We start from the raw sequence: 13,332 nt of genomic DNA, 5'->3' as shown, positions 1-13,332 counted from the left end.
CCACACTTTCCTTGTGCTGCTTCATTGTCATTTTAGTGCCATTATGAGCAGTGACATGGAGAAATGTGATTTTCCTCCCTGCAGTCCAGTCTGTCTGGGTTTTTTTTTTTTGTGACCCAAATCAGAGACAATTTTTCCCATCATGCTGCTGTGTGCTGAGCTCCTCTGGCAGTGCGACATATTATCTCCACCCAGAGAGACACAACTCAGACAGACAGTCTCTCAGACAGGGAACAGCAGAGAAAATAGCCTAAGTTGAATGAATGAGGATATACAGACTTTAGTAATCCATTGGCTTTTCAAAAAAAAGGTTGTTTTCTTTGCCATGAGTCATTTTGTTAGAGCAGCTGTCAGATTTTGTTGTCGCTGGCAAATAAAAAATGTCTTTGTTTAGTTTAACATGCTGCGTTTTTCAGTGATGCCAACTTTCAGGATGTTTGTTTATTCTAACAAAATTGTCAAATACATAGTTACGTTAAGTTTTCAAAACAAGGTTTTGAAAAAGCAATGTTTTGTTCCCAGGTATTATCAGTCTACCAAGTCTTCAGGACTGTCCAGCAACCTGCAGCCAGCAGGAGCCAAGGCCGACCACCTCAGGGAAGAGATGGAGGAGGCAGCCAACCGCATGGAGATCTGTCGAGTCAGTGATCACCTTCACAATAATGCTTTTCTTTATCATTCAAGTATTCTTAAATGTAGGGGATCCATTTGGTTAAAGCAGACAGACACAGTTAGAGGCTAGCTGGTGAACATAGTGGAGCATTTAGCAGCTAAAGAGCCAGATATTTCCCTCAGGAGCTGCTGGAGACAGAGCTAAAAGAACATCAATATGTGTTTTCAGTCTAGTTTTCTGTTTGTTTGTTAAAGGTGGGGTATGCGATTCTAATCCAATACATGTCTTTTTAGCAAATTCAGCGAATATCTCCTCACGGTCCGCAAGCTGTCTGTTCAGTGTGTGCGCTGAAAAACACTCCGGTGTTTGTACACAGCCCTGGCTCTGTGAATGGGAAACAAACAACACTATTCCAGCCATGATTTATGTGTTAGATAACATTAAACGACTTGCCCTCGGACATTCAGCTGACTTTCTAGTTTGCCAAGATATGCTGCTGTTGTGATGTTAGCTATAGCATCAGGAGAGTTGTGAGCATCGCTGTCTGGAGCTGCTGTGCTGGCTCTGGGAAACCGTCTCGTCCTCTCTGGCTGTTAGCTTCGCAGCAGCAGTTTGCTAACCCACAACCTAGCTAACGTTAGTTACTTTACTTGCTGTGTCGTTATTCGCTCTATATCATGGTGTTTGTCATGGTATTGGATTTCTCCAGAATCGCATACCCCACCTTTAAGAAGGATTTCTCAAAAACTTCAAAAACAGATGATTAGTATTTTATGCAGATAGCGCCACCGTTAGGCCATTTATAAAGCACTTCAGATTTTTGATCATAATTAGTTTTGCTTTCTTTGAGCGCCAGCACTACATATTTTCCATCTTTCCATTCTGCCTCATACCTGATCAGCTGTTTGTCTGGCTGAATGCACCTGATCCAGATAATCAGGTGTGGGCAGAGCAGGGAACGAAGGAAAATATGAAGTGTCGAGGCTCTCCAGGACCAGCAGTGAGCACAGCTGTGAGGCAATATATTTTTATTCCACACCACTTTCCTGTGAATGGTTGCCAATGCTGTGGCCCATTTCAATTACATGGCCATCATTTTTTAACACATTATGAAATTGCAACTACATTTAGACGACACATGTCAACTGTGACAGTTCATCCTTGTACAAAACCCTAATATTCACGGGATTTAGACATTCTGCAGTATACCATGTAAATTTAGTTTCACATCCAAATGCAGATAAATATTTTCTATTTTTAAAATAATAGTTTTACAGGATTGTGCAGCCATGATGGAGGTGTGCTCACGGCACATTTTACTGTGTATTGCTAACAGTTTTGACCTTTTACACGGCGGACATTTTGACTTGTCACAGCAGGAAACTCACAGGTGTAACTAATAACATTAGTGAAGGCTCAGCTCCATTAAGTGTCCCAATGAGCCAGCATGCACAATCCAGGACCCAAGAGCTTGCAGCCATCATTGATGTAATTAATTACACCTGTGCTTTTCCTACTATCACAAAATGTCTGCTTTGAAAAAGGTCTTTGTATATTCGTCTTCTGCCTTCCGCAGTGCTCATGTATGAATATGTTATTTCTTCACCAGGATCAGTTATCAGCAGACATGTACAGTTTTATGGCCAAAGAAATTGACTATGCAAGCTACTTCCAGACAGTAAGTACAACATCTCTCCAGACTGCGGCATTAATGAAGAAACAAAAATATTTTGCTAGTCCATCACAGACTCTCTGGTCTCTGTCTGTCTCGTCTAGCTGATAGAAGTCCAGGCAGAGTACCACAGGAAGTCATTAGAGCTGCTTCAAAGTGTTCTGCCCCAGATCAAAGCTCATCAGGGTGAGTTTGAGACCAACACACAAACAAAGACACACACTCGTGAGTCTTTTCTTGTGTGTGATCCTTTTCCTTCTCTAAGCTCGTGCTTTGGCTCTGCTGCAGCTCATGTCACAATGAGAACGTGTCCACGTGTGTTAGTTTGCATGTGTTTATGATCGCTTGTAAACAATTTGGGGTCCTGCTGATGGAATTTAGCTGTTTTTTAATTAGAGTTTCAACACCGTTTTTATGTGTAAGTCCTCAGCATCAGTAGAAATATGGTCAATACAAGTGAAATGTGTACTTTTTACATACATTTTGTTTCCTCCTAAGCCAACATGTTGTTGTTTTTTAGGTTAAAACACCTGAAAACATCTTAAGTTTTTATCTATAACATTAAATATTTGTGACTAAATAAGCAACAATCAAAGTTAAACTACTTTCAGACAGTTATATTCAGCTAATTTACCACATCAGGACTGTGTGGGTGTGGTTTGATCAGGTTTGACTGATGGCGCCGTCTCTTATTATTCAATTCTGATTGGTCTGTAGAAATACGTGACATCACCTTTTTCCAACAGAGCCCCGACCAGTGAGAAGAGCACCGACAAAAAAAACCCCACAAATACAGAAATTTCGAAGATTGTTATAACATTCACAGACAATAGTATCATATGTGTTTCATATTTGTTTTGGTAACTTTCTGCAGCCTCAGAGAAAATTCTGAATCTGGATTCAATGAAATGTACCAGCATCGCAAAAGTAGAGATGCTACTGTGTTTTGTGCATGTTTGTGTAACTGTGTGTGTGTGTGTGTTTGACAGAGACCTGGGTGGAGAAGCCGTGCTACGGGAAACCATTAGAGGAGCACTTAGCGCTCAGCGGGAGAGATATTGCTTTTCCCATCGAGGCCTGTGTCACCATGCTGCTGGAGTGCGGCATGCAGGAGGAGGTCAGACTGCACAACAGACATACTGCATCTGTCTTCACTGCCTTTACATGACACACGTAGACACATTTACTGGTGAGACAGAAGCCACCAACAAGATGAAGTCACTCTTAATTACTGAAGGGAAATTATATCTAATGAGGTCCAGGCTACAGTTTGGTTTCCTTAAAGCCTGGAGCAAATAATTTCACTGTTTTTAATTAATGTGTGATGGTAAGAAATGCCCTAATTTTATAATGTTGTCAGGCCAGTTAGCCGTTCACTGGAAGCAGCTTAATTGCTCAGCGTGTAACGTTTGTTTAATGGAGAAATATTGAGGGTAAAGTAAATGTTTTCCATCGACATCTTTATTAGATTGAAAGAAAAAGACAAATATATCATTATAGATAACTTCATTTCCATTCTACAGTAATTAGACTGTAATTAGATGTTTTGAGATGTGGTGCAGAGAAAGATTTGTTTAATTTCAGCTAAAGCTGACGATCAGATTAATTTGTCATGTGCTGCAGTTGAAAGTAATGGATTCCTGCTTTTAAAGGAAACACAAATTGACCCTTTTGATACCAGAACTGCTGCTGTTCACTCATTAACGGTTGAGTTTAATGTCCAAAACGTTTTGCAGATATGTATCAACAACAACCTTTTGTTGGAAAAATACTGAGACTATGTGAAAGATATTTATAGATATATGTGTGTAACGCTATTCATGTGCTATTCATATACATACAAAGTGCTACGTTCAGTGGTGGTACTCAGATTCTACACTTCAGTAAAAGGCATAATAATACATTGTAATATACTGAAATATTCTGTTACTGTATTAAGCATTAACAGCAAAATGTACTTCACGTATCAAAAGTAAAAGCAGAATGGTCCCTTTCAGACTGTAATATTATAAACTGTAGCCACGACATTATTATTATTATTATTATTATTATTATTATTATTATTATTATTAATGCATTAACGTGTAAGCAGTATAATCTTGTAGCTGGTCGAGGTGGAGCTAATATAAACTACTTGGTTGGTGACAATGTGACATTTTATTTTTTTAATTATTTTTTTAATGTAAAATCTTAATCTGAAAAGTAACTTTAGGAACTATAGTTGTCAAATAAATGTAATGGAGTAAAAAGTACAATAGTTGTTAGATGTAGTGGAGTAGAAGTATAAAGTGGCATCATATCTAGCAAGTAACATGATGAAACTGGATATTAGATGTTCTAGTCAAACTAGAATAGAAAATAATACATTATTGTTTTGTCTTTGGTCCATCTGACAGTTCATAAAGACACGCACAGCTCATAACTAACACTGACAGTCTCACTGGACGGATTGCCATGAGATTTGGTTCATACGTTCATGCCCCCCTTAAGGATGAATTATAATAACCTTGGTGATCGTCTGACTTTTCATCTAGCGCCACCATCAGGTCAAAATTTCTGTTTGGTTTATGGCCAAAACTACTTTGTGTTAATACTAATTAGCAAACGTTAGCATGCTAACACACTAAAATAAGATGATCGACATGGTAAACATTACACCTGCTTAATATCACCATTGTCTTTGCGAGCATGTTAGCATACTGATGTTAGCATTTAGCTCAAAGCACCACTGTGTTTAAGTACGTAGCCTCATAGAGCTGCTAGCTAGACTATAAACGGTGTCAATAATGGCCGAATAGAAGTAGAATTGGGAAGGAGATACTGTAGCAGTATCTAAAAAGTTTTTCATTCTTTTTAAGCTGCGTACAGCCTCAAACACAGTTAGGGATGCCTACACTGATATGTCACCCCTGTCCCCAGTGGGAATTAGGCCCTTGTATAGTGGAGTGAAGTCAAGTAACTCGTGTTGGCATGTTTTGTGTCTCAGGGTTTGTTCAGAGTCGCTCCTTCGGCCTCCAAACTGAAGAAGCTGAAGGCGTCTTTGGACTGTGGGGTGTTAGATGTTCAGGAGTACTCAGCAGACCCACACGCCATCGCAGGTGAGCTATCTACAACGCCATCTTCACTTCCACACAGAGGGGGGAAAATTATTTTGAGAATGACCAACAAAATGAAGCTGCCAAATGATCTGTTGGTCGCCTAATATTTTTATATATAAATATTTTTTAATCCCTTTTTTTACTCTTTGTGTTTATTTCTTTGCACATATTACTGATTCTGCTGTTGTCATTTGAAACCTCAGCAGGGAATTTCCTGCTAAAGGTTAATTTGAAAGTCTTATGTAAGGGCCACACATGAGAGTTAAAGATTACTTTAGACTTGATTAGGATTCAGTTCACTTCTCTGGCTGCTACAAGAGAGGGTCAACAGCAAGAAAAGCAAACTGTTTTTGTCCATTTTTTGCTTCTCTGCTGTATTTCTGTTTTATTAGAGATGTTCAATAAACAATCCCAAAAATGTCTAGTGCTAAATCCCAAACTGGGATTAGTGTCAGACGCATTCTTCATCTTCTGCAGAGGCTGCGCCAAAAAACAAGATCTGTTTTCTTGGTGTCTTTTTGTTGCTGTCACTGATTTTCTTTTAAATCAGAACAGTGACAGACTACAAAAGAAGGAATTGCTTTTATGATGCTGTTATTGATCTTCTTCTTTTTGAGGATGGTGCTTGTCTCTACTGCAGCTGACTGCTGCATAATGCTGTTGTCAGGGTAAAACCCTGTATCTCCAAAATCACAACTTTTCAGGAGCTACGGAAATTATTTTTAGCTTAAGGACAATGCATTTTTAACTCGTTGAAGATGCGCTCGGGTACCTTCAAGTGCCTCCAATGTAATAATTGCTCTAATTTCATTACAACAAGAATATTCCCAGATTTAAAAACGGAAACGATCAGATAATTTTATCAACTGTAACACCACCTTTGTGGTTTATTGTCTTGTTTGCCAGAGTAATTGTTTTTACGTAGGACACACAAAAATACGCCTAAAGGGAAGGACTCTGTGAACACAAATACCCAATAAAAAAGCAAAATGTGGACCATCCAATGGCAAAACATTTTAGGGAGGCACATACAGCACTGTAACAGCAATGATTGATTATTAAGAATTGAGGGTTTGGAATGGGTTGAACTATTTATTAGAGGTGGGGACCGCACACTCGATGCAACAGTATATCCAGACCTCAACGAAGAAACGGACTTTAGACCTTTTTTTTACTAAACATTTATTTCAATACAGAAACATTTTTGCGTAGTATGTTTTCCATTTGAGTCAATAACCATGGTTTCCTTTATTTTCTGTTTTGGGGAAGTAATTTCTGAATGACGTTTATTGGGCTTCATGCAAGAACCACTCGTACGAACAGATTCGTTCTTAAGTGGCACATATTTTAGAAAATTTGTCATTCACCAATTTTCTGGTATTTAGAGTTTTGTCTTGGGTATGAACAAAATTTAGGAGTGTCATGAACAAATAGTCTGCCTTTCTCCACAGGGGAAAAACACATTTGACCCCTAATCTTAATGCCTTCATCTGAATGAATTTCAACTTTAAACATGAAAACAAAATGAATTAGAATAAATAGCCAATATATATAAAACAAATGTCATGCAAAATTAATACTCACTCACCATATTATTATATTATCGTTATCATGGCTTGCCAGTTTACAGAGAGGTTTTCTTTAGATTTTATTGGCATATTTTGCAACAGCAACTTCTACAGTTCAGTTGTTGTTGTTAGGAAAATTGCAGAGACCTCCGTCCAGTATCATCCTCTGTTGCACCCGACAGTTTACCTTCACTTACTGTGCGTTATAATATTCTCTCGTCTAATAGCGCTTTGCTTTATAAAGATATTTTTTAGCATCTAACTTCGTGTCAAACCATTCCCTCTTTGTTGCAGTCACAGTACAGCTCTTCTCTGATACGTCATTAACAGCTGTGCTATTATTTTTTTTCTAATTGCTTAGACAATATGCTATACAACAAAGTGGTCTTCTAATACGAGGACTGACGCTGGTAAACTTGTTATGTTTTTGTCTGCTGATTTCCAACAGCAGGACTTGAAGCTCCGCGCTTCTTTTTCACTCTTTGGTAACATTTTTGTGAATGAAACTTTCTCACAAACAGAGCGGAACAGGCAGCCTTACATGGCAATTTTAGGGTCGTCAATCATGCTAATAATTTAGTCTTACGAACGAACACCTCTTCATGAACAGGTGGAAGTCATCAGACTGAAACAAGCGATTTACATTTGGTGGATCTTGCATGAAATTCATTCTCTCCTACCTGTTGTCCCAATTAGGACACAGCCCTGAATGAATGCATAAAAGGATCAAGCTTTCTTTAATTGCTGAAGGTTGAAACTGGTTTTGTTTGTTTAATTGTTTCATGAACGAGCCAACGCCACATGTGAGTGCTTTAAGTTTGCTCTTTAGCAAATGTTTGCATTTTTTTTAAATCTGTCAAACTAATTGAAAATCTCCTCAGTGGAGAAGGTCATTTTTCAGCATGAAAACCACAAAAGCTGGAGATACAGTGATACAATATGTTCCTTTTTTATTAAACATCAAATCAACGTCAGTCAATCAGCTGTGTCCACTGGAGCATGTGGAGAAAGAGAGAGATGAATCCTAGTCGAGGCCGTATCCCTCTCTAATAAATAGTAGCCCATATTAAACTGGGTTAGCTCTAGAGCTCTAACAGCTCAACAGCAAATCTAATTTGTGAGCCGGTCCCACTGGGGGTGGTGGTCGTGATGGGGGGGTGGGAGTGTGCAGGGGTTCATCTGCCATCAGCCTCAATGAAAAGCAGCAGGCTTTTCTTTGTAAATATAGGAAACTAGAGGAGCATCTACTGTAGTTTCAACATAATTCCCTGCATTTAATGTGTTGATTTAGCACCAACCACAGACAGCATGCCTGTATATACACAGATCCAGACACACAGACGGGCGGACATGTACGTATACACACTCACAGAACGACAGCAGCCTCCAAGCTGTCTCCCAGTGAGGGAAGCCCTGACTCGGTTGTTTGTCATCCATCCCACACATCCCCGGGGGAAATGAACGCAGCAGACCAGAGAGAGAAGAAGACGAGTCAGAGAGAAGCCCAGTCAGCCATCGCCTTCCTCAACAGCACTGAAAAATTACACTTCCACCCACTAGTTCTGATCAAACAGTGTTTGGAAATAGTCTTCTGTTTATTTTAAAGTGCTTGTTGTGCTAGAGTAGGTGGGACTGTAGGGAGTTATAATTATGTCTAATGTCTGAGCGAGTCATGGGACAAACTATAGAAAAACATTTTTTTCAAGCACAAACTATATATTTTAAAGAAATTATTATCATGCAAAAAATAATTTAATTTGAGTAAACACAAATCTATTCTGTTCTCTATAAATTTATTAGTTTGCTATTATCCATCCTAATGGCTATTGGTAAGACTAGTGGAAGTAGATAAACAACTGCGCAGGCCGTGGCATTCAGATGAGGTTGGGGGGCCAGTCACTGTAGTTTAGTAGATATAATGTAGACATAAGGCCGAGTTAAACTCTCGAGTATCTGCTCTGAGCTTGGGTGAAAGTATGATTTTAAAGGTAAGTTAGGTCAGGGCCCAGATGATTAATGCCTGATACCCACTGCAGAGCCTAGTGATGGGTCAAAACACAATTTAACATGGACACTGGGCTTCCATAGGAATGCTCAGGCACATTATATATGCATTGTATGTGCACAAATATATATACATGCATTCGTTCATGCATGCATATTATTTTGTTCTCCCCAGGTGCTTTGAAGTCCTACCTGCGGGAGCTCCCTGAGCCGTTAATGACATACGAACTCTACAATGACTGGATCCAGGCCTCCAAGTCTGTATCTTCTCAGTATCGTGTTGTTGTTAGAGCAGTGGTGATCTTTTGAACTTAAACATGTTCAACCTCGGTTTTCTTTCAAATATTTATTTTCTGCAGCATTCAAGATCAAGACAAGAGACTGCAGGCTCTCCTCAACGCCTGTGAGAAACTACCGCCAGCCAACAACAACAACTTCAAGTGAGTCACTGTTTCCATGTTTCACCCGTGTCCTGTTTCCTCATATTTGGTTTAATTTATCCAGGCCACCATCGAAGTGAGCCAGCTAAAATGATTAGGTCAGACTTCAGATAGACATCTACATTCATCCGTTGCACAAAGTTGTCTAGTTCTTAACTCTCTTACTTTAAGTAGGACTAATGTGCCATGAATTCTGGGTGAGTTAAGACTTTTTTTTTTTTTAAATTAAAAAAACATGGCTGACTGAGTCAAACTGCGCAGTTCTGTTCACTGCAGCAGAAAATATTTGCCTTCTGCAAGAAGTTACACATTTTACTATGAAAAATCAGCAAAAACTGTAACAAAACAAAAAAAAACACTGGTAGAATTTTTACCAAAACAGCCTGAATGAATGCATAAAAGGATCAAGCTTTCTTTAATTGCTGAAGGTTGAAACTGGTTTTGTTTGTTTGTTAATTGTTTCATGAACGAGCCAACGCCACATGTGAGTGCTTTAAGTTTGCTCTTTAGCAAATGTTTGCATTTTTTTTAAATCTGTCAAACTAATTGAAAATCTCCTCAGTGGAGAAGGTCATTTTTCAGCATGAAAACCACAAAAGCTGGAGATAGTGTTTTCACCCGTCAGGAACAATATGTTCTTTTTTTATTAAACATCAAATCAACGTCAGTCAATCAGCTGTGTCCACTGGAGCATGTGGAGAAAGAGAGATGAATCCTAGTCGAGGCCGTATCCCTCTCTAATAAATAGTAGCCCATATTAAACTGGGTTAGCTCTAGAGCTCTAACAGCTCTAACAGCAAATCTAATTTGTGAGCCGGTCCCACTGGGGGTGGTGGTCGTGATGGGGGGGTGGGAGTGTGCAGGGATTCATCTGCCATCAGCCTCAATGAAAAGCAGCAGGCTTTTCTTTGTAAATATGGGACTTTGTTAAGTAGGACTAATGTGCCATGAATTCTGGGTGAGTTAAGACTTCTTTTTTTTTTTTAAATTAAAAAAACATGGCTGACTGAGCAACTGCGTCAAACTGCGCAGTTCTGTTCACTGCAGCAGAAAATATTTGCCTTCTGCAAGAAGTTACACATTTTACTATGAAAAATCAGCAAAAACTGTAACAAAACAAAAAAAAACACTGGTAGAATTTTTACCAAAACAGCCTTTCCCTCAGATCGGTTCTTTTCTAAGTAAACTAATTCATAATTTAGAAAGTTGTGATCCAGCTAACTGTGAATAAGCTGCATTTAAGGACTGACAACAGCTCCAGATAAACATTAAAAATCAAGGCTTGTGTCTTATCATCAACAACCAAATCAACGTATGCAGAACGTGGTCCTGGTCTTCCTCTTCCTTCCTCCTCACTCTTCAGTGAAACCGTTTGCCTCTCAGTTTGTTTCCTCTAATCGGGAGTTTCACTGAACTGAAGAAAAATCACTCCAGGCTTCCAGGAGTCTGGCTCGTCGTGCGCTTCTAATCGACACCTGCCAGAAAAAAAACACTGACCTCTGTGTGAAACGGTGCTGAGAAAGAGGCCTTATGGCTGAGGTGTTGCTGGATTTTCTGCTGGATTAAGACGAGCCGTGGATATTTGCTGAAGGGCTTGTCTCATGATCAAAGGGGGAGAGGCACGACGAGGAAGAGAAAAAGGGATGGGAGAGAAATTGAAAGAGCGAGATACTGCAGCACTTGTCAGTGTCATCATTGAATCGCACAAATAGGGCGTTTTTTTTTTTTTTTTTTTTAGACGGTCCTCCTCTGAGAAGACCTGTCAGACCTGTCCAGATGATCGCTGCTTGCTGGAATGAGCTGCCTGATGTTCATTCAGCTGTAGTTCAGCTCAGGATGAGTCATTCAGCTCAGCTGCTCTCGGAGAGCCACAGAAACACACTAGCCCATTTTTGTATCTTAGAAAACCCATGAAGAGACTGAAAAATAGTAATAATAGTTTGCTGTAATAATAAGCTTTGCTCAGTACACTGTTCTTGTTCTAACCACGACCGTAACACCTACATACAGTATACTTGGAAATTGACCTTATTTAAATCTGAATAAATCAGGGTACAGCTCAGTATTGTTCTGCTGTTTCCCGCATTTCTCACTTTACACGTCTCATTTTACATATATACCCTCCTATAAACATGACAAATAAGTAGATCTGTGTGAATATGGCTTTACATTTGCCTCAGTATCAACAGCAACTGTTTTTCTTAGCTTGTGAAAAGTTGGCGAGTCCGTTTTATTTACAGTATATACTGTAGCCCAAAATCACAAATTAGCTTCAAAGGGCTTTACAATCTGTATAAAATATGACATGCTCTATCCTTAAACACTTGACATTTTGTATAGCAGTTTTTCTGGTCAGAGTTTCACACTGACTGAAAATTCAAAGCACTTATACTGTGGCACTGAACCCTTATAATGTTTTTCTTCTTCCTAAATAGGTTGAATGTACTTATTGTAAGTCGCTTTGTACAAAAGCGTAAATGAATGTAATGTTTTCATTGACTGACCTATTTCCGGTATCTGTATTAACAGGTATTTGATCAAATTCCTCTCCAAACTGACTGAATACCAGGATGTGAACAAGATGACGCCTGGAAACATTGCTATCGTTCTCGGGCCAAACCTGCTGTGGATGCACAACGAAGGGTAAGATAGCAGAGATAACATAGTTACAGTAGTTTACTGACTTTTAAATATCAATATTAACAATATAAAATACAACTTTAACGTGGTATTTAAAGAATAAGGCTGCAGATATTCTATTTTTTACTTGTCAACAAATCCCATGAAGAGACCAAAACTAACAAGTATTTTGTGTGTGTCCAAAGCCTGTCCTGCTGCTGGAAACACTCACTACAGCACCAAATGTGGATTAATCCGCAGCTGAAAATAGTCCCCAACGAATACTCTATTTAGTCCTGTTTGAGTAACATTTGCTAAAAACAACAGTGACCAGCTGTTTAAGGAAATTACTGAGCCTTTTTTTAAAATAAAATATATTTATGAAGATTCACATCTTCAGTAGGAACCTATGGGCTTGGAGTTGGGAAGTCAGAAAGTATTGAGAGACAGACTAACATTTCGTTTTTTTGTCTTTTTGTGGAACATTAACAAAAATATAGAATATCGCCAATATACTCTGTTAAAGGATAACTTTAACAGAGTATATTATGGGAGGACATCAAACTGTACTTTGGGTAAATTTTCAAGGAACTGATTTTCAAAATCTATCTACTGTAATGAATGGCAACCAAGTTGAAGATAAAACGTTTTCATTTCTACGTCTGCTGAAGTCTTGAAACATTTTTTCAGCTCAAACTACTTTACAAAAATGTGACGAATCTGTTTTTCCTGCAGTAGATGTAGCAGACACCCAGAAAAGAGAAGGAGTCTGTATCCACAGGGATCCTCTCATTGCTCGTTTTAACTCAGTGGAGAATTTGAGCTGCAAACATTTGTGATGCTGTTTTAGAGCTAAAAGTGCTACAAGTACTTAAGGCTTTAACATCTCCAGGAGACGTTTTATTATAAAGTATATTCACGATGATGATGATGACTAAGCAGTTTGGAAAGGGTGAAGGGCACCTCTGTGTAAATCTTACAAACTCTTTATCCCTCTCCTACTTTTAATTTGTATTTTAATAGCCAACAGTTCCAAAATGGTTTTACTTTTCTCGTTTTAATGCTTCTGTAATATCATGAAAATGTGTTAATAACCGCCTGAGTGTAAATTCTTATGATCCAGACAGCTAAGTTTCCTCGACATCCCACCATAAAAACGTCTCTGTCTCCTCTCTGTCTGCTGCAGTAACATCACAGAGATGATGACCACAGTTTCCCTGCAGATCGTCGGCATCATCGAACCCATCATCCAGCACGCCGACTGGTTCTTCCCTGGAGGTGAGGAGGGAGAAATACAAGAGGAAATAGGTCTTCCAAT

The 13,332-nt window shown here is 38.9% G+C and overlaps 1 protein-coding gene across 1 annotated transcript in view; it reads left to right on the top strand.

The window, feature by feature from the left end:
• LOC122868203 (rho GTPase-activating protein 44-like) overlaps window positions 1–13,332 on the top strand; it is a 41,733-nt gene that overhangs the window by 11,202 nt on the left and 17,199 nt on the right. The window contains 9 exon segments of the mRNA XM_044180002.1: window positions 523–640; window positions 2,223–2,291; window positions 2,390–2,471; window positions 3,275–3,402; window positions 5,272–5,383; window positions 9,131–9,212; window positions 9,315–9,395; window positions 11,925–12,038; window positions 13,201–13,292. Of these exon segments, the coding sequence (XP_044035937.1) occupies window positions 523–640; window positions 2,223–2,291; window positions 2,390–2,471; window positions 3,275–3,402; window positions 5,272–5,383; window positions 9,131–9,212; window positions 9,315–9,395; window positions 11,925–12,038; window positions 13,201–13,292 (878 nt within the window).

The sequence above is a fragment of the Siniperca chuatsi genome, linkage group LG20 (assembly GCF_020085105.1).
Source record: "Siniperca chuatsi isolate FFG_IHB_CAS linkage group LG20, ASM2008510v1, whole genome shotgun sequence".
Classification (NCBI taxonomy): Eukaryota; Metazoa; Chordata; class Actinopteri; order Centrarchiformes; family Sinipercidae; genus Siniperca; species Siniperca chuatsi.
This window is presented reverse-complemented; position numbering and strand designations above follow the sequence as displayed.